The 20,417-nt window shown below is 30.0% G+C and overlaps 1 protein-coding gene across 1 annotated transcript; it reads right to left on the reverse strand.

Moving 5' to 3' along the window:
- Window positions 1–11,782: 11,782 nt before the first annotated feature.
- Window positions 11,783–20,184, reverse strand: LOC122509162 (isoleucine--tRNA ligase, cytoplasmic). The gene is made up of 2 exons (XM_043622984.1): window positions 19,623–20,184; window positions 11,783–15,527 (listed from the first exon to the last, which is right to left on the reverse strand). Exons 1-2 carry the CDS (start codon window positions 19,829–19,831, stop codon window positions 11,996–11,998), a joined length of 3,741 nt encoding a protein of 1,246 aa, XP_043478919.1. The 5' UTR covers window positions 19,832–20,184; the 3' UTR covers window positions 11,783–11,995.
- Window positions 20,185–20,417: the final 233 nt, after the last annotated feature.

The following is a 20,417-nucleotide window of genomic DNA, read 5'->3' on the forward strand; positions in this document are numbered from 1 at the left end:
CATAAATTCTGGAAGTCAGCTGCGCAATAAAGATGTTTCATTGTCCCAAGCGCGTTTTAAAACAGGGGCTCCGATAATCTGAACTACAGTCCTGACTGGATCGTTCAACCTAGAGCTGAACGGAGGGGATCCAAACTGGACGAGTCCATGTCGTCTAAGCCCCAGCAGCCCAGCTTGAAACGAGCTTGTCAAAGAAAAGGAAAGCGCTGACTGGCAGACATTTTCCAAATGACTTGACCTGCTACGCGCCTACCTGATCCTCAGACCGTCCTACAACCTAAACACCTTTACCATACTTAGGGTAAGATCCCTAAAGTATGATCCCAAAAATAATTCTCAACTTCTCCTATTTTTGGTTCATTACAATTTTCTCTACTGAATTATTATGTATACTCTAATTTTCAATCGCTAATTTTACCCTTTTTTGCCAAAGTCTGAATCATTTTTTAGATCTTGAAGACAAAAAATGAAACAAAAAAAAATGCTCCTAAAACTAGAGGAATATTGACAAATTCAGCGAAGTAAAGTTGCATTAGTATTCTCTAACGCTGGCACGAACTAATGAAATTTCATTTATTTATAAATTTGGACGAGCCTCCTAAATATAACAAGATCATTAGATGTAGGTCGCCCCAAGGAATCAATGAAAGGACGCTAAAACATACTCTATTTTAAGATCATTCGGAAAACAAGACAAATATGTCAAAACTTGTGTACTTCCTTTATTAATTGAACACGCAAACCTATAGTCAAGGTTTAATTTCAAGAGCAGTTGAAATCCTAATAATGAATGCAGCTACACATATGAGACAAAACTCATTCATCATTCATCAATCATTTTGATCCAAAACAATGATTTTGTATAGTCATCATTTTGAACTACTTGTTCCTTTCTTTCAAGAAGATGAAACTTTTAAAGTCGAGACGTTGTGTCTCGAGACACAAACGTCTCGACTTTATAAAAGTTTCATCTTCTTGAAATTGTACCTACAAAAATAAGCGATTTGCGAAGAATTTCAAAAGTAGCGAAACATTTATATTTAATCATGAAAAACTTTTGCAATGTACCACAAATTTTAGCTCAAGTGTTAAAGATGCTTTAGTAACAAATTTTTTTCTAAAGTCAAAAGATTCGTATTTACAAATACCCCGCAAGGGATTATATTCATGATCACAAATAGGCTGTTTTAACTCAATGCTGATCAAACTATTAAAAAGCACTTAAAATATTTGTTAATTACAGAAATGAGCAGTTGATGAAACCATAGGTGTTTCATTTATCCTAATTGGGATAAATTAGGAATACTTGAATACAACTTCCATTGGCTATTAAGAGTAAGAATCAGCTAATTAATAATTTAATGCTTAACGCAGAGAGAGTACTTCCCCAGTAAGAAAGCAAAGATTAAAAAGCATTAAAAAAATTATATTCTATCATTTCTGTCCAATGCTTCTAAATTCCAAGAAAAAAAAAAGTTAACAATTTCAATCCTTTTGAATATGATCATACAAAAATAGTATAATAATAAAATACTAATATTGTTGACATTGCACAGAATGTTTAATTACTTTAAAATAACACTCATGAAAAGTGATAATTTCGGATGGGATTGGGAAGCATTCAGAAAAATTTTGTTGTTTTTTACACAAACAGAATTGAATGGCATTAATTTTAGAAACGTGGTCCTATATAGAAAAGTATTGGACAGAAATGGCATTCGAAAGTATTGGATAATTTCTACTGCACCATACAGAGTTTGAATTATATTTCAATCCTTTTCAGTTCCACGCTTCTTATCGGATCACTGCGAAAGTTACTTCACTAACCAATTTCTATAAATTTTTACAAATTTTAGCTAAAAATTCCCACTATTTGCGTGTTTTCGCACTGATTTATTGACAGTTGTATCAACTGTATGAGCAACATGGTCGGTAAATATATTGAACTTTATACATACAGCTGTAGTTATCGATCCTAAAAAAAGAATTGTAGTATTGCAAGTAAACATAATCTTGATAATTATTGTAATACATTGTCATATCTAGCCTTGATAAATATTTTTTATCACTATCAAAGTCGTACGATGGGGAAAATAATCGCTAACCCACTTTTAGGAGTGTGTGTGTATTTTACTTCTAATGTTGTCTTTGTCTCTACGGAAATAGTTGCCCTTTGGTATAATATTGAAGCAAAAGAATATTTCTCTTTTCAAAAAGAATTTATTTTTCTGCGCAAAACTCTGTAATCAGGAGTGAAAATAAACATATCCCTAATCGAAATTTTTAACTCTTTGAAAGTACTTCAAAAAACTCATTTTATTCTTTGACGTCTATCACACACAGCACCGAAAATTTCCTGAAAGTTGAAATTAGCTTGACTGCAATCTTCGGAATGTTTAGCGCAAAGCTCATGAAACTTGAAGTTTTTCTTTAAATGCCCGATGATGTTTAATGTTTGACGTAAAAGTTGACTGAACGGTGAACATTGCATGAGGGTTGAAGAAATTTTAAACTTTCATGCAATGTTCAATCAAATTTTGCTTCAAATATTCAAAAACAGTCGAAATTTAAAGAATAACTTCAACTTTAATGAGCTTCACAACTAAAGATTCCAAAGATTGCAGACTAGTTAATTACAGCTATTAAAAAAGTCTCAATGTCATCACTGCAAAAAGAAGGCATCTTCCCTCTGTGAGCACGGAAACGTTTTTGTTCTAAAAACATTCCAAAAACGTTTTTAGAATGTTTCATGTCCTCCACCTAACGTTTTAAATACTTTTTATGTTCTAAAAACGTTTTTAGAACATTGCACGTTCTTAAACCGTTATGTAGCGGACATGAAATGTTCTAAAAACGTTTTAGAAACGTTTCCAGAACAAAAAAGTTTTCGTGCCCACAGGGATTATTTTAAGATACTATATTGTAGTTACTTCTAAGTTGAGATTTTCTCCATTGTTTTAAGGTTCAGAGGCTTAAAAAGCGAGAGTCAAAAGTGGGTCTAAATTTCTGCTATCGGAATCCGTTACAGAGAAACTAAAATAGTAGCAGTTGTTACAGTTACATAATTGCTGAAATTATTCCTGCAAAATTCTCGTCATTTCTGCAATAATTTTTGCCATTATTTATGCAGTTTTGCTGCATGCGGTTAATATGAAAGTATTAGAAATGTTGCGGCCATGTATAAAAACTTGGAGAGTATTCTTTTTGTTCTAGGCATATACTATGTTGTATAGCGTATACTAGGGTTTGGGTTACTGTCAAGGGACAGGGAAATATTTACCAAACAATAGAATAAGTGTTATAATTATAAAGATTATAAAGAAACTCATGCGCAGACCGAATAGAAAATGAAAAGATCAGTTCTAGTTGACCGTAACAGTAAAGAAAAGTTTACAGAAGCAAGTTACCTGTACATTCAATTGGAGTACACCTCTCCTATTCATAACCAAAAGGACAATAAAAAGATGATCCGCTATCATAAAACCCAAGTCTTAATTTTACTGCATTTCCTCCAAGAATAAATCGTATACTATTCAAACTAAAATAAAGCAAACAACTGTTTAAACAAACCATTTTCAAGAATCGCATTTTTTTCACCTAATTATTTCGTATAATTTTAGAAAACTTCGAAGAATGATGATAATCGGAAGGTTGCGCAAGTGTGACAAAAATAGGATCAGAAGCAAAAGTGCAAATCATCAGCTAATGAAACAGTTGTATAAAAGAATATTTACTGAATTACGTACGATAGTAATGTATTATTGGAAGTATAGAGTGTAAGTAAAGGAATAGAGAATAATGGTCACAGGTGACCTGCGATATTGTTGCGCAAACTCCTATTTATCTAGACTGTATATCTATCATCTTATTTCCTTCCATGTGCCTCGTCCGTACTCCGTAGGAATCAGTCTATTCCTTGAGCAGCTTTACCATGATGGGCAGGTGACTCGATGGAAAGCATTTTGCTGCGTAGTGAACTGAATTTATGAAGGGGAGCGTCCACTATAGCTGTAGTAGTGAGAGACGAGAAGCCTTGCTTGCTTTCAACTCATCCAAACGGACGAGTCCACTATAACTGTTTTTCTACCGCTTCTTATTGAAAATCCCCATTTCATGAAATACTTGATTTAGAATTTCAGCCACAATTCTCAAACATGAATCGCAAACAAGCAGAATCAAAATTAAATGATGATGATGATGATTATCATCATCATGATGATAATCACCGGGAATAATGTTTCTAAGAAACCAAATTCCAAAATATATTTTTGGATGACATGCTAAATCTTATTTTCCCAAAAGAGCAAAATTAACAAAATTAGCAAAATCTTGCGAATCGGTATTTTCTAAGTCAGAATAAAGGAAAAGTTCTCTGGTTTCTGATATCTAAAAGGCAGTGGTGCGCAGTATGGCAACACTGTAAGGCATCCGCTCAAGGCTATAGAGAATGGAGATATACAAGAGCTGAACAGTTCCTCGGCTTTTACTTTATTGCGCATGTGCGCTGTAATTCGACCGTGCTCGACCCCAAACGCTCATCCACAAAATCTGATCAGAAATCTGGGAGGTGAAATATTCAAGTATTTGATAATGCCTATCAGTGGTATGAACGGTAAACGATGACTCCATTTTTTAACCAGCAAGATCTATAACATTTATGATAGAATTTATAAACTTGTTGTTTATTCTTTTTGGCTAATATGCAGACCCTGCGTATTAATACAGTCGCAGGTGTTTGGAGAGCACTCGTTAGGGAAATATGCCAGGAAATTTTATCTTTTCTAAAAATTATTCTAAAAATTATTAATTATAACCTGAATATCCAGATGAATATAGAGGATGTGATCATGTGGATAATAATTTTTTCGTTATCGTGTTTTAGCAAAAAAAAAAAAAAGCTTGGTCCAATGCCTCTAATATGCAGACAGAGAGACGACACTATTTCTCAGCGAGCAAATCGATATCTTATCTCATCTAAAGAATTTTCAGAATAAATTCAAATGACCTATTCTGCATTCTGTAATCTTACTTGATTTTTAGATTCCTTTATTTAGCAACAGAAAAGCTAACATCTAATTGTTTTGCAGTTTTGTGTAATTTTTTCCTGTTCCGACAGTATTATCATTTGTATTCTGATAGACAGTGTGTTTACAAGTAGAATATACATGACGCTCACAGGAAAGAGAAATTCTTTTTCGAATATAAATGATTGTAGAATACAAAATTCAATGTAGTACGAATAATTTAAAAAAATTTGTTGTGTAATGAAACATCTTTTTCTGCAATAAGCATATAAAATTCTAGACAGGTGCATCTTTATTTGATAATTGCTGTAAAAGAAGTGAAACAAAACATTGATTTTAGCGAATTAGCACTAGTACTGTAATCATGGCTTTGTTTTCGATGTACCTTTCTCTCCATATAATACTTGTTTCGGGGAATTGCCTAGAGTGTGCTAGAGGAAGCAAACTCTCATGTGTGTTGAAATAGCGCAACAGACCGTGCCAAAAACATCTGATTCATCTTTGTTTCCTTTATCATTTATTGTCATTCTGATTCATTCATTTTCCTTGCAGAGATTGGTTATCGTTCTAGTATTAATTCTTCGATACATAACATAACTTTTCTTGTAAAAACTTTCTCCTCCATATACCTTCTAAAAATATGAAGTTATTACCACACCATATAATGTACATAAGAAAAACAGGTATTAATGTATGCAGTCGTTTGGTATGGTAGTCATGTCAAAATGACAAAAGTTAGAAGGGCTCATGATTGGTCGGTTAAGGATTTAATCATTGATTAACTTTTAATCGGTGTTGATGAAACCAACCCTTAATATTTTTCAAACATTTCTTTTGGTATCGTTTGGTATTAGTCACATTTCGATTTACCTATTTTTAAACCTAATTTGATCAGAAATTATGAAATTATTGGTACACTCCAACGCCGGTTTAGCGGACTTTTTGGGTTGTGATTTACGATTTTCTTGGTCCTCTGCCTCGTTAAAGATATTGTTCGCTTTAACGGACTACTCTCCCAGACAGTCCGCTAAACCGACGTTGGAGTGTACCAATAATTTCATAATTTTTGATCAAATTAGGTTTAAAAATAGGTCAATCCAAGTGTTTTTTAATGCTCTACAAGTTGGTTCCCACATAGCACCGAAATCTTCATAAAATTTATTAAAGATTTACTTGCGCAAACTTCAAGGTATTTACTTGGAAAGTTTAGTGAAAATTATCTATAACGATTTAATTGTCCCACTTCAATAAATGTTCTCGTAAGTTTCACGCTAAATTTTCGCTTATAATTTAGACTATAAATGTAATTTAAATGTTTAGGAAAGTTTGACGCTAAACATTTATTGAAGTGGGACATTTAAATCTTTACATAACTGTCACTACAATAAACTTTACAACAAGTAAATCTTTAATAAATTTTTAGGAACATGGACGAAAAATGTTCAATAAGGGGTCAAAAGATGAGTCTGAAAAAAACACTAGAAAATCAAAGGGAAGCATTTATAGGTATCCTAACATTTTTTTTAGGAAATGGGCTGAAAATTCTATCATTTCATGTCCCCTGGTGTCTTTTGGGAAGACCTAAAATTAAAAGAAATTGAAGCCTATGCTATAGCTCTTGCTGCTTCTGAAATATTGAGGCTAATGCGTAATGTCAGTACACACACCCACACACACAAACGCACATGAAGAAAAATGAGTTTGCTATTATGTGGATAGCTAATTTTTAACTTTGGCCGCTATTATAATTATAGATGTTGCATCAAAAAAATTAGCTGTTAGTAGTTATTAGTTGTGTTACCTAATAATAATCACGTTTTCGAAAAAAAAGAGTTGAAGCCCCTAAAAATAGCCTTTTTGATCATTTTTTGAATTACAGCTAAACTCTGAGTCTCTGACGTGCTAAAAACTTCGCTGACATCAGAAATTAAAGCTTGAATCATGCTCTTTCAAATTAATCCTATGCCAATTTTATTAATCGCGTGCACCCTTAGATCAGGGGGTGCATTTGTATCTATGCTTCAGGATTAATGAACTATTGTAATAACTAATTGCATTATAATATTATTAATTAACCAAAAAATTTAATCAATTTTAATGATGCAAAAGAAGAACATATATATATAATATTTATAATAAATGATTATATCAATCTGTTGTGAAAATAATAAAACGATGAAATAGTCAATCAGTCCGAGTCATATATTTATATAAAGATAGCTGTGCTACTGTTGAAACGTATAAAAAAATTCTTATTCTTGTTTTTTAAATCCTGACACGGAGTGATTTATTTCATCGTTTTATTATTAAATAAATAATTATAAATAAGAAAATAATATATTAGTCTGAAAGATATATTTAACTTGAAAGAAAATGTTAATTCCTTATTATGATAGTGCAATAAATAAGAATAAATACAATATATATCAAACTGTTGTTTTATAGGTATTTTAGAAAACAATTATTTATAAATGAAGTTAATCAATATATTAAGTACCCAGTAAAAAAGGGGTTAATTAAGCAAAAGCCGTTTTGATGATTGAGCAGACCATCTGCTCAATTGTCCAAAAGCCTTTTGGACAATTGAACTGGTTGTTCAATCATCCAATGTATTGGGGTCTAATCGACTGAAATTATTTTTGGAGCGAAAAAAAGGAATTAAAGACATAATTCTTTTCAAATTTTAGAAAATGAATAATTCTAGAGAGATTTAGGAATGTGGTGTTTAAAAATGTCTAAAGTGAGAGCTAATAGACAAGTTTCGAAATATTACTTTCTATTTTCAGTTCATGTACGCAAATTGTAGGTAATCTGATAAAGAGCAGAACTTCTTTATCGAATCGTGATATTTATGAATTGAGAATAAAGTGTAGATTTCTTTTTTTTTGAAAAGCGAAAATGATAATATACAAGAAAAAGTATTTAATTATTAAAATAAATATTATTAAATATTATTGAAATAATATTCATTTTATTATTATTGAAATATTATTTAAATAAATAAGCAAATTTAAAAACGCCATGCGTGAATATTAAAGAGAAAGGAAATGTTAAATAGTGAAATCAATTTGAAGTTGGTAAAAATAAGAGAAATTTGTTTATATACATATATATATTTAAGGAGCAAATTTTCAAAATTGATATTTTCTTATTTCGAGAAATTAAAATTCACATAACCACTATACTTAATTTTAAAATAAAAAATTGTATTATAACTTATTTCTATAACAAAGTTCTGGTATTTAAGGGGGGGGGGGTAAGGTTTGACAACTTTTTTTTCCATTTTTTTTTATTTTTTTTTACTGAAACTACAATATCTGAAGAATATTGTATTAAATTTTTAGACCATTCAGAGCAAAACTAACAAAGTTACAGTATGGACCCGGCATCGATGATGATACGTACGTATTTTATAAAAAAGTCCAGCCTTTTAAAGATATTTTCATTTTTTTAGTGTACAAAACTTTAAATCTATTTTCCCAAAAGTGTCATTTTTAAAGTCGGTGACCAACCTACCGGAAAAACTACTGAACCGATCGTTTTTAAATTTTGTACACTTATTCTACATATAAATAGCTCTCAAGTGACGTCGAGTTTTTAAATTTTTTAAAATTATTAACAATTTTACAATAACAAATAGGTCGATTTTTTCGTCAAAAATCGTCATTTTGACTTCAAAATGGTGTCAAAAATTTAAAAATTTAAAAATTAAAAAAAACTCTTCGTCACTTGAGAGATAAAGTAATAAACTAAACAAAACATTTTCACTTTTTGGTTTTAGTTGATCCAGTGATGCTGTAGGCTGGTCACCGCACAAACACTTTTTTTCTAGGCACCTGCGGAGATCTGCAATAACTTCGTTATTTCTATCTATTTTTTAACAAAATTTTTTTTTAATATTCTTCAAATGTTACACTATCATATAATAATATGTAAAATAAATCGACAGCAATAATTTCTTCTAAAAAAATTCATGAAAAAAGGTCTTTTTTAGACGAAACAAACCTTACCCCCCCCCCCCCCCTTTAAAACATTTTAAAACGTTCTGTTCACTTACAGCAGAAGAAATCGATTGACCACGACTAAAACCAAATGACTTAATCCGATAAAATTAAGAAATATGATAAAATTAATTCATTGATTTGTATTTAATTATGATTTTTAACTGATTCGGAATCAGTTCAAAGAGTTTTAATCAATTCTGCCCGTCGCACCTTTTTTTTTAATCGTCTTCAATTAATTCTGCCCTGCGCACTTTTTTTTAAAATTGCATATAATCAATTCTGCCCGGAGCACCTTTTTTTAAAATCGCTTTTAATCAATTCTGCCCGGTGCACCTTTTTCTAAAAATGGCCCTTAATTAATTTTGTCCGGCGCACCTTTTTTTAAAAATCGCCTTTAATCAATTCTGGACGGCGCACCTTTTTCTAGAAATGGCCCTTAATTAATTCTGCCCGGCGAAAGTAATTTTTTATCGTGATACTTTAAAGAATAATTGTATTTGCTTGAATTTTGCTACTCGGGAGGTTTTTCGGTTCGCTTATTATGAATTTAAAGACATATTTTTAAAATTCAAAATGGCGGATCCAATATGGCGTATGTTACAATTAAAAATCATAAGATTCAGCTAAAACTTTGCTACTCGAGGATCTTGAGATCAGTGATTGTGAATATGTCATTTGAATTTCAAAATTTTATTAAAAAAATTATACTTACATAAATCGACAATGTCTGGGGCGTACAGCAGCTCTTTCTCCTTTATAAAGGTAAGAATTAACAATATTAACGGACAAGATCCGTAAATTGTAGATACTTTCGAAATATTATTTTTCGCGTTTTCGCTTTTGACTTAATTCACAATAATTAATAAAAAGTAGCCACAGCCGATAATCAGCAGAAGATGCAAAATTATTTTCTGAACCACCCTATTTAAATTTATATAAATAAATCTACAAATGGCATCAAAGATTTTAATTAGAGTTTCAATTTTTAAAAATTATTTTCGGGAATTCAAGTATATCTTCAAAAAATTTTAATTACTAGTATTCAAAAACCTAATTTTTTTCAGAATAGTCAAATTAAATCTTTCAAATTTCAATCATTTTTGTAAAATAAATATTTAAATACTTATTGCTCTTTATTTGCTTAAATTTCGAAAAATTTAAATGTAAAAAACCACTGGGAAAATTTTTTATGAAAATTTGAACTGCAAGTCTTCCACAATTCAATTATTACAAAAATTCAATTATTCTCAAAACAATTTTAATTAAATTCCTCGAAAGAATTCAATTTAAAAAAAAAAATTTAACACACTTCGAAAAAATTAAATTTTTTTCTAAAATTTTAATAAATCCTTCGAAAAAATTCAATTATTTTTATAAGTAGTAAAATTCTTCGCAAGAATTCTATTAATTTTATAAATCGTAAAATTTTTTGTAGGAATTCAATTATTTTCAAAACAATTTTAATTGAATTCCTCGGATGAATTCAAATATTTTAAAATACTTCCATTAAATCTTGTGATGAATTCAATTATTTTGAATATACTTAATTTTAATAAAATTCTTTAAAGAAATTCCATTATTTTCGAAACAAGTTTAATTCAATTTCTCGAAAAAATTTCATTATTTTTAAATATTTCTATAAAATTCATCATAACAATTTAATTATTTCTTAAAATTTTAATAAATTCTTCGAAACATTTCAATTATTTTTAAAAATAGTAAAATTCTTCGCAATAATCCAATTATTTTATAAATAGTAAAATTCTTTGCAGAAATTTAATACTTTTCAAAACAATTTTAATAGAATTCATCGAAAGAATTTAAATTGTCATATATTAACATAAAATACATTTATTTCCTAAAATTTTAATAAATTATTATTAATTTTATCAATTATTTTCAATACAATTGAGGCCTTGGATCCAATAACTCGCCCGACGCTCGGAGGAACGCGCAACTGCCAGTCAGTGGGCAGTGAGCGCCTCTGGGCCACTCACTGCTACCCGACTGGTATTAGCGCGTGCCTTCGAGCGTCGGGCGAGTTATTGGATCCAAGGCCTCAATTTTATAATAAAATTCTTCTCCATAAAATTCAATTCCTTTCAAAATTTTCAATTAAAATTATTAAAGAAACTCCATTAGTTTAAAAAAAATTCAAAGAAATTCTTCAAAAGATTTTAATTAGAATTTTAAAAAGTTTTAATAAAATTCTTCGCGAGAATTCAGTTATTTTCCTAAATAATAAAATTCTTTGAAGGAGTTCTATTATTATCAAATTTTTTGATAAAATTCTTTGCAACAATTCAATGATTTTCAAATTAAATTAAAATACATACTTTGAAAATTCAATATGTTAAAAAGTTTTTAATGAAATTCTTTAACAAATTTAATTATTTTCAGTTGAATTTCACAAAATTTCTATTAATTCGATAATTTTTAAAAATTTATTTGCATACTATATTTGAATCAGTGACTGATTTTTGACAATCAAATTTATTATTTTTAACTAATTCAAATTTAGAGAACAGTTTAAATATTTATAAAAATTGAAATAAAAAGCGATTTTTTAATAACTTAATTAAAATAATAAAACTTTTTTTAATTTTTGATGAAAAAATTCCCGATTTGGCATAAAATTCCTGGCTTATTCAGTAGACACCCCGAATAACAAAATATTTTCGCCTGCAATATAATGGAAAGAAATTCGGAAAATGTCTCGAAAGGCACGAAAAATATCAAAGAAAACACCTGAAATCATTTTTCTCACGAATTTAATAAGTTAATAAAAAAATGCTCTTAGAATTATTTACAGACTGTTTTTGTGCGACTCAAAATAAATGTATAAGATAACGAATATTTTCAAAAATGAATCTATCATAATCTTTCAAAATCTATCTGATTAACAGAAACGAATTCTAATTAAACTATATAGTAATGAACTCAAGAGCAATAAGAGAGATCTATTTATCAAAATTCAACAACAGTACCATGTAATTCAAACACTGATTGTTTACATCGAGGTAGTGAAAAATCACTCATTCCACATAACGAAACAAGTCTATCTTTCAAACTCTCAATATTTAAAACATGACTCCCCTGTGGATTCTCCAATAAAATTGTCCCCTCCTTACCAGAGTTTCTAATGTTGACAAATTTACAAATCGCCGAAGATTTCTGTGATTTACAAGGTGGTTCCTCATCATCGCGAACGATGAAAACACTCTCGCCCTGTATTTGGAGGAAATTTTTCCCTTCCCCAAGTTTCTCACCATTGGCAAACAATTGATAGTTACAGCCATGAATACCGAAGATATTCTCCACAGTCTCACGGAATTTGGTGTATGTGATTGTCTGATTGGTCTTGAAGTCCCGGAGGAGAATCGTTCCCTGTTTACTTTTAGCACCGAATCGTGGTTCGTAGTTCAGGAGATGAACGTTGACGAATTCGACGAATGGTTTCGTTGAATTTGTTGTTGAATTGGACTCGGTGGTTGCTTTCACGAGGATTAGATTCATTTCCACGCCTTTGATGTTTTGCATTTCTTGGAGAATTATCGCGCATTCGTGGTTGAACTCGGAATAATTTTTCTGTGGTGTTTTAGTTGTTGTTTCGATAAACTTTTGATGGGTGTCGACAACTTTAGCCAAAGTGCTGCTCTTGTCTTTGATTTCATAATAAACTGTTGCCTCATCACTGGGGATGAGTTGTGCCTTCTTTCTCAATTTTTGCACTCGGTTGATCACCTCCCTCGCTAGGCCTTCGTTCAACATCGTGTCGTCCGGCGTCACGTCGAGGAGAATCAGAACATTACCCTCGCAATGAGCCTCGTATTGTTTCGCCAATTGCTCTGCGGCCGGACCAGAGAAACTATAACTCAGTCGAAGATCCTCCTGTTCTAGTGTATGACCCAGTAGATCAATTTTCTTATCTTTGATGAATTTTTCCAATTCCTCGTTCGAGAGTTCCTTGATTGCCGCCATGACTGCTTTGAATTCGCCCTTGAGTCTAGCACCGAGGTTTTTGTGATCAGGTTCCGCTTTTAGGGTCACTCCGTACTTTTCCTTGTCAGTGGTGGCGGTGAGTGTTTTCACGTTGAGTTCCTCGAGAATATAGGGCGTGAGGGAGACGATATCGTCAATAACTCTGCGATCTTGATTGATGACGACAATTTCCGGTAGAGGGTACTTTACTGGGAGGGTTTTCCTGTCGCGAACAATTCGTCCCAGGTCGATGACGGTTTGCATGCAGGCGACTGCTTTCTCAATGTCCTGGTTGATGAAATTCGGCGATGAGTTCGGGACCATTTCGTAATGAATACTGTCTAGGGTCATTGAGGTGGGGAGTAAGTTTCGGAGTCGTTGGAACATAAATTCGGTGAGGAAGGGAGTAAAGGGGGAATTTACCCTACACATCGTGTAGACGATGTAGAAGAGTGTGTTTAGTGCTCTTCGGCAATCTTCGGCACCCGTATCGCCCTTAATTCGCTTTCTATTCATCCGCACGTACCAATTGGTCAAATTGTCGATGAATTTGATAAGTCTAGGAACGACTGTGAAAAGTCTATAGGCGCTCATTTCTTGTTTCAGAAATTCGAGCAAAGACTGAGTGAACGAAATGATCCACTTGTCCATAATATTGTCGCCCGTCTGCTCTTCGAGACTCTGATACTGGAAAGTCACACCTTCTGCTTGCTCATACCTCTCGATGTTCTGGACCAAAAAACGGAAAGCGTTATACCAAGGGAGAAATACGTCCTTAATCACATCCCTCACGCCCTCTTCCTTAAATCTCAAATTCTCGCCCCGGACAACAGGGGAGTTTATCAAGTACAATCGTAGGGCGTCCGCGCCGTACTTGTTTACAATTTCCATCGGATCCGGATAATTCTTCTTTCGTTTCGACATCTTCTGACCATCGGCGGCTAGAATAAGTCCATTGGCGATCAAATTCTTAAAAGGAGCTTTGCCGAAAAGTGCGGTCGAAATCACCAATAGTGTATAGAACCATCCTCTCGTTTGATCAATCCCCTCAGCTATGAAATCGGCAGGGAAACTCTCGGCAAACTCCTTCGTCTTCTCGAACGGAAAGTGCATTTGCGCGTAGGGCATTGATCCAGACTCGAACCAACAGTCAAAAACTTCAGCCACTCTCCTCAACGGTGGTTGTCCGGCTCGTTTCGACGGTATCGTCAAATGATCAATACTCTCCCGATGAATATCCGTAATTTTAACACCTGACAATTCTTCCAATTCCGCTATACTCCCGATGCAGACAACTTCCCTCCCGTCCTCGGATATCCACAAAGGAATCGGATTTCCCCAGTAACGATTTCGACTAATCGCCCAGTCCCTAGCGTTTTCTAACCAATTCGCGAATCTTTTCTCCTTCACATAATCGGGCACCCAATAAGTCTCGGCGTACGTCTCCATTAAGCGGTCCTTGATCTGCGTGACGCGTACAAACCAAGAGGGAACAGCCTTGTAAAGCAATGGCGTGTCCGATCGCCAACAGAACGGATAACTGTGACTCGTCGTACCACTGTGAATCAACTTTCCCTTGCTCTTTAGTAATTTCATTATTTCCTTATCAGCCGTTTTGACGAAAACCCCTTTGAACTCCACAACCGGATCCGTGAATTTTCCGCAATTATCCACTGGACAGACCATTTCCTGCTCCTTCGTGATAATACCAGCGGCTAAACAACATCTATAATCGTCCTCCCCGAAATAAGGCGCTTGGTGAACGATCCCCGTTCCCGACCCCGCGGTCACGTAATTGTCATTCAAGACAACAAACGCCCCCTTCTTTCTCAATTCCCCAAAGTAGTCAAAAGGTGGTTCATAAGCCTTTCCCTTCAAATCACTCCCCTTTCTCTTCCCCCTCACACTATAAAGATCCTTCGACTTGTAAATAAGTTCCAAACTCGATTCGAGAATAATAAAAATCTTCCCTGAGGCCGAGTCGAGTACTTCGATGTATTCATAGTCGGGATTGCAGCAAAGAGCGAGATTACTCGGCAGGGTCCAGGGCGTTGTTGTCCAGGCGAGGAGAGAAACGTTCGGCTCGTCAATGAGTGGAAAAGCGACAACCACCGAGGGATCAACGACGTCTTTGTAATTTTGTCCAGCCTCGAAATTCGATAGCGGTGTATTGCAGCCGATGGAAAATGGAACGACCTTCACGCCCTGATAAACGAGACCCTTGTTGAATAATTCCTTGAAGACCCACCAAATTGTCTCCATGTACCATGGATAAAGGGTCTTGTAATCGTTCTTAAAATCTATCCAACGACCAATGCGACCGACAATTTTTTCCCACTCGGTCGCATAACGCATCACAATTTTTCGACATTCGTTATTGTAATTTGCTATTCCCATTTTCGCCACATCGTCAGGACCCTTAATTCCAAGAGCATTGTCAATCTCGTATTCAACCGGAAGTCCATGTGTGTCCCATCCAAATCTACGCTCAACGTGATAACCATTTTGATGTGCGTACCTGAAAAAAATTTTTTTTTTAATAATTCGAAATTTTTTTTATTTTATTATATTCTAAATTCAATTACTCTTCACTTGGATTTAATTATAATAATTGTAAAATACATGTTCCGGTAATCTGTTCGCAGTTTGCAGTTAGTTGTTTGCTTTTTTGTTTCTTAACTTTTTTATCATTTTTCTTTTCAAATATTTTCAATTTTAAAATTAATGTATTGAAAATCATTGAGTTGTTGCAAAGAATTTTATCCAAAAATTCGATAATAATAGAATTCCTTCAAAGAATTTTATTATTTAGAAAAATAACAATTCTCGCGAAGAATTTTATTGAAATTTTAAAAAATCCTAATTAAATTGTTTTGAAGAATTTCTTTTAATTTTATTTAACCTAATAGAAGTTTCTTTAATAATTTTAATTGAAAATTTTGAAAGCAATTGAATTTTATTAAAATTGTATTGAAAATAATTGAATTCTTGCCAAAAATTTAACTATTTATAAAAATAATTGAATTGTTCCGAAAAATTTATTAAAATTTTAGAAAATAAATGAATTTTATGTTAATATTTGAAAATTAAAATACTTTAGAGGAATTTTATTAAAATTGTTTTGAAAAGAATTAAATTTCTGCAAAGAATTTTACTATTTATAAAAATAATTGAATTATTGCGAAGAATTTCACTATTTATAAAAATAATTGAATTCTTGAGAAGAATTTTATTAAAATTTTAAGAAATAATTAAATTGTTATGAAGAATTTTATAGAAATATTTAAATATAATGAAATTTTTTCGAGAAATTGAATTAAAGTTGTTTGGAAAATAAGGGAATTTCTTTAAAGAATTTTATTAAAATTAAGTATATTCAAAATAATTGAATTTATCACAAGAATTTTATTATTTTTTGAAAATAATTGAATTCTTTCAATTTTTTTTTACGAAAATATTTCAAAATTGCATTGAAAGTAATTTAATTTTTATATAGAATTTTTTAAAAATATTTTGAGAATAATTGAATTATTTTTAGAGAATTTTAAATTCTTGTTGAAATTGAATTTTTTATGGAAATTTTTGAAATAATTAAATTCTTTCGTGCAATTTTATTTAAATTGGATTAAAAATTATTTAATTCCTACAAAGAATTTTAGTATTTATAAAAATAGTTGAATTGTTTAGAAGAATTTATTAAAATTTTAAAAAATAATTAAAATTTATGAAAATATATTAAAATATTTGAATTCCTCTGAGGAATTCAAATAAAATTGTTTTGAAAAGAATTAAATTTATGCAAAGAATTTTACTATTTATAAAAATAATTAAATTATTGCAAAGAATTTTACTATTTTTAAAAATAATTGAAATGTTTCGAAGAATTTATTAAAAATTTAATAAATTTAATAAATTCATTGTTACGAAGAATTTTATAGAAATATTTAAATATAATGAAATTTTTTCGAGAAATTGAATTAAAGTTGTTTGCAAAATAAGGGAATTTCTTTAAAGAATTTTATTAAAATTAAGTAATATTCAAAATAATTGAATTCATCACAGGAATTTTATTATTTTTTGAAAATAATTGAATTCTTTCAATTTTGTTGACTAATATATTTAAAATATTTGAATTTTTGCGAAGAGTTTTATTAGAATTTTGAAAATCTTAATTAAATTCTTTTGAAGAATTTCTTTCAATTTATTATAAGTAATAGAGTTTTGTTAATAATTTTAATTGAAAATTTTTACAGTAATTGATTTTATAAAAAATTTCTTTCAAGTTTTTAAAATAACCGTGTTTCTTAATAATTGAAATTAAACAATTTAATTATTGAATTTTATTAAAATTTTTAGAAAATAATTAACATCTTTTTTGAATTTTACTACAATTTTCTAAAATAATTTTAATAAACAGTTACAAAAATTGAGTTGTTTCGAAGAATTTATTAAAATTTCAGAAAATAATTCAATTCTTTCGTGAAATTTTATTAAAAATTTTTAAAAAATTGGATTCTTTTATGAAATGTTTTAAAAATTGTATTAGAAATAATTATTGAACTATTTTGAAGGATTTTTAAAAATTTTAGAAAATAATTGAATTTTTTTGAAAAATTTTATAATGAATTAAGAAATAATCAATCCTAATAATTAATAATTTAATTAATAAAATTTTAATAAGTCCTTTAAAAAAATTAAATTCTTTTAATAAAATTTTTCGAAAGAATTTAATTATTTTTTAAAATTTTAATAAATCCTTTGAAAACATTCAATTATTTTCTTAAATAGTAAAATCTTTACAAAAATTTAATTATTTTCAATAAAATTTTACGAAAAAATTCAATTTTTTCTAAAATTTTAATAAATCCTTCGAAACAATTCAATTAATTTTTTTTTAAATGTAAAATTCTTTGCAAAAATTCAAGAATAATTTTTAATTGTAATTTTAATACAAGTTTAATACAATTTCATGAAAGAATTCAATTATTTCCAATACAATTTTAATAAACTTCAAAAATCAAATATTTAATTATAATAATTATAAACAGACACGATTATTTTAAAAGGTTGAAAAAAATTCTTTGTTTAATTCAATTATTTTCAAAATTGTCAATTAAAATTATTCAAAAAACTACATTTTTTTCATAAAAGCTTAAAGAAATTCTTCGAAAGAATATTTATTTATATTTACAAAAACTCTAATAAAATTGTTTAAAAAAGTTTAATTTTCTATCAATAATTTGTAAAAAAGTTTTAATAGTAAAATTAATTATTACAATTATTAACAAAATCGATTGCATTCAATTTTTAAAGAATGTTCAATTATTGTTGTCAAAACTTTTAATAGTATTTATTCTTTGAAAAAATTTAATTATTTTCTAAATTTTAATGAAATTCCTTGAATGTATTAATTACATTAAAATTCAAAAGAATTTAATTTTATAGGATTTATAAAAAGTTTTATAAAAAATTCTTCAAGAGAATTCAATTATTTTTTCATAAATAATAAAATTCTTCGGAGAAATCCAATTATTCTCAATTTTTTTTCATAAAATTCTTTGCAAGAATTCAATGATTTTTAATGCATTAATTTTAAAATTGAAAATATTTAAAAAGCAAAATTATTTTAAAAATTAGGAAACAAAAAAGCAAACAACAACTAAAGCTTTAAATTGCGAACAGATTTCTGAAGTACAACGATTATTAATTTACAAATCGACGGTTTAGAGTGCAAACCTGCTAACTCCACTTTTTATCAAATTTGAGATTCTTTTTGTATTTGATAGATAAAGAGGTGATACATCAGCCAAGTAAAACAGTTTGACGAAATTATGTCTCTAAATTGCTAAAAAAGTGTTGTGAGTAAGATAGCTAACTCCATACCTGTCAAATTGCACTGCTATAACTCCACATCAAATATTGTATTGTATTGAAATGTGTCTATATTTTGAGTGTAAGAGATATCAATTAAAATATATTTCAAAAGGAAGTACTTATTATTATTAAGTAGCATTGTCTTGTTCTATTAATAAAACAAATATACTGAAAGTTTTATTCTATAAGAAAATAACCTAAAAATTCGTTTGAAAAGTTTTTTGACTCTCCTGAAAAATTTCATAAATGTGAGTTAGCAGGTTTGCACTCTAAACCGTCGAAATTATTTTGAAATTTAGTGTGGTCTTCATGAAGTTATTTGGCTTTGAATTTTATCCCTAAAATAGCCAATTTTACAGTTTTTTTGAAAAAAGATGAAAATTGTCGGCGTTTTTAAAAATGCAGATTAAAATTCATCCTTTAAAATTGAAACTATTGCATCATAAATGTGTATATTGAAAACTTTTTAGGTTATTGCATTACTTTTTGAAAAATGCTCCAAAAATTTCAAATTGGTACAAATTGCTTCCTATGTATTTATATAAATCAACCAATCAATAAACAATTATTATTTTCATTTCACTTTGCAGAAAAATTTTAAATCACTAATAGAATTAAAGCGAAAAACGAGTCATTGACATAATTAACATATGTGACACGTGTTCTAAACTATAGGTTATAAAAAGAAACAAAACAATTTGGAGTAGATGGAAATTATCAGAAACAATGTTTTACTCACCTGGTGACGATATCCTTTATCGTTCCCGCTAGTATATGTCCGTAATGAGGTAATCCTGTCGCAAAAGGTGGTCCATCATAAAATGAATATCTTGGCTTGCCTTTTGATTGTTGCAGGCATTTTTGAAAAACATCCAACTTATTCCACAAATTTAAAACAACTTCTTCCTCATGAGGAAAATTTATAGTTTCCGGCAACTTTGTCGCCATTCTCAAACTTTACTAATTCACGCGTTCTTTTATAAAAACACAATACACCGGCAGATTTATAACAATCGACACGTGTTTGTCGTTTATTTTTCAATCAAAAGTCATTTTTTAGAGGAAAAAAAAATCTCAACCCCGAAAAAATTGAACCTAGATGTAACAACTGCTCCTGATTTCAAATTTGTCGGCCCTCTATTTTTAGGTTATGAAACCACACTTGACACTTTTGTGATTTTTGTTTTAATTTTTTAAATTCACTACACATGTTCTATTTAATAATTTAATTTACCAAGATTTACAAGTTTTTTGAAATTTATTTACAGTAAATGACGAATTATTTTTACGCTAGAAAATAAGACAAATGATTGTAAACTCTGCCGCCCGGGTAAATAGAACGAATACTGTGAAGTTTGATGCTGAGTATTCCAGTGTTGCCAACCGTACAAAATTCGAAACTGAACAATGGCGCGAAAGTAAAAATACTTTTCTCTCATTAATTCTTATATTTTGACGATTTTGACAAAAACTTTTTAATGATTTTAATTACTTAATATACTCTACTAACTATTTAAGAATGTTACTCAAATAA

Source organism: Leptopilina heterotoma, unplaced genomic scaffold (genome assembly GCF_015476425.1).
Source record: "Leptopilina heterotoma isolate Lh14 unplaced genomic scaffold, ASM1547642v1 Lhet_6, whole genome shotgun sequence".
Classification (NCBI taxonomy): Eukaryota; Metazoa; Arthropoda; class Insecta; order Hymenoptera; family Figitidae; genus Leptopilina; species Leptopilina heterotoma.

Bases quoted from the DNA above. Each gene is read 5' to 3' on its own strand.
- LOC122509162 (XM_043622984.1), bottom strand. From the start codon at position 19,831: ATGGCGACAAAGTTGCCGGAAACTATAAATTTTCCTCATGAGGAAGAA. The intron at 15,528-19,622 runs GTGAGTAAAACA...AATTTTTTTCAG, and splicing joins ATAAAGGATATCGTCACCAG to GTACGCACATCAAAATGGTT.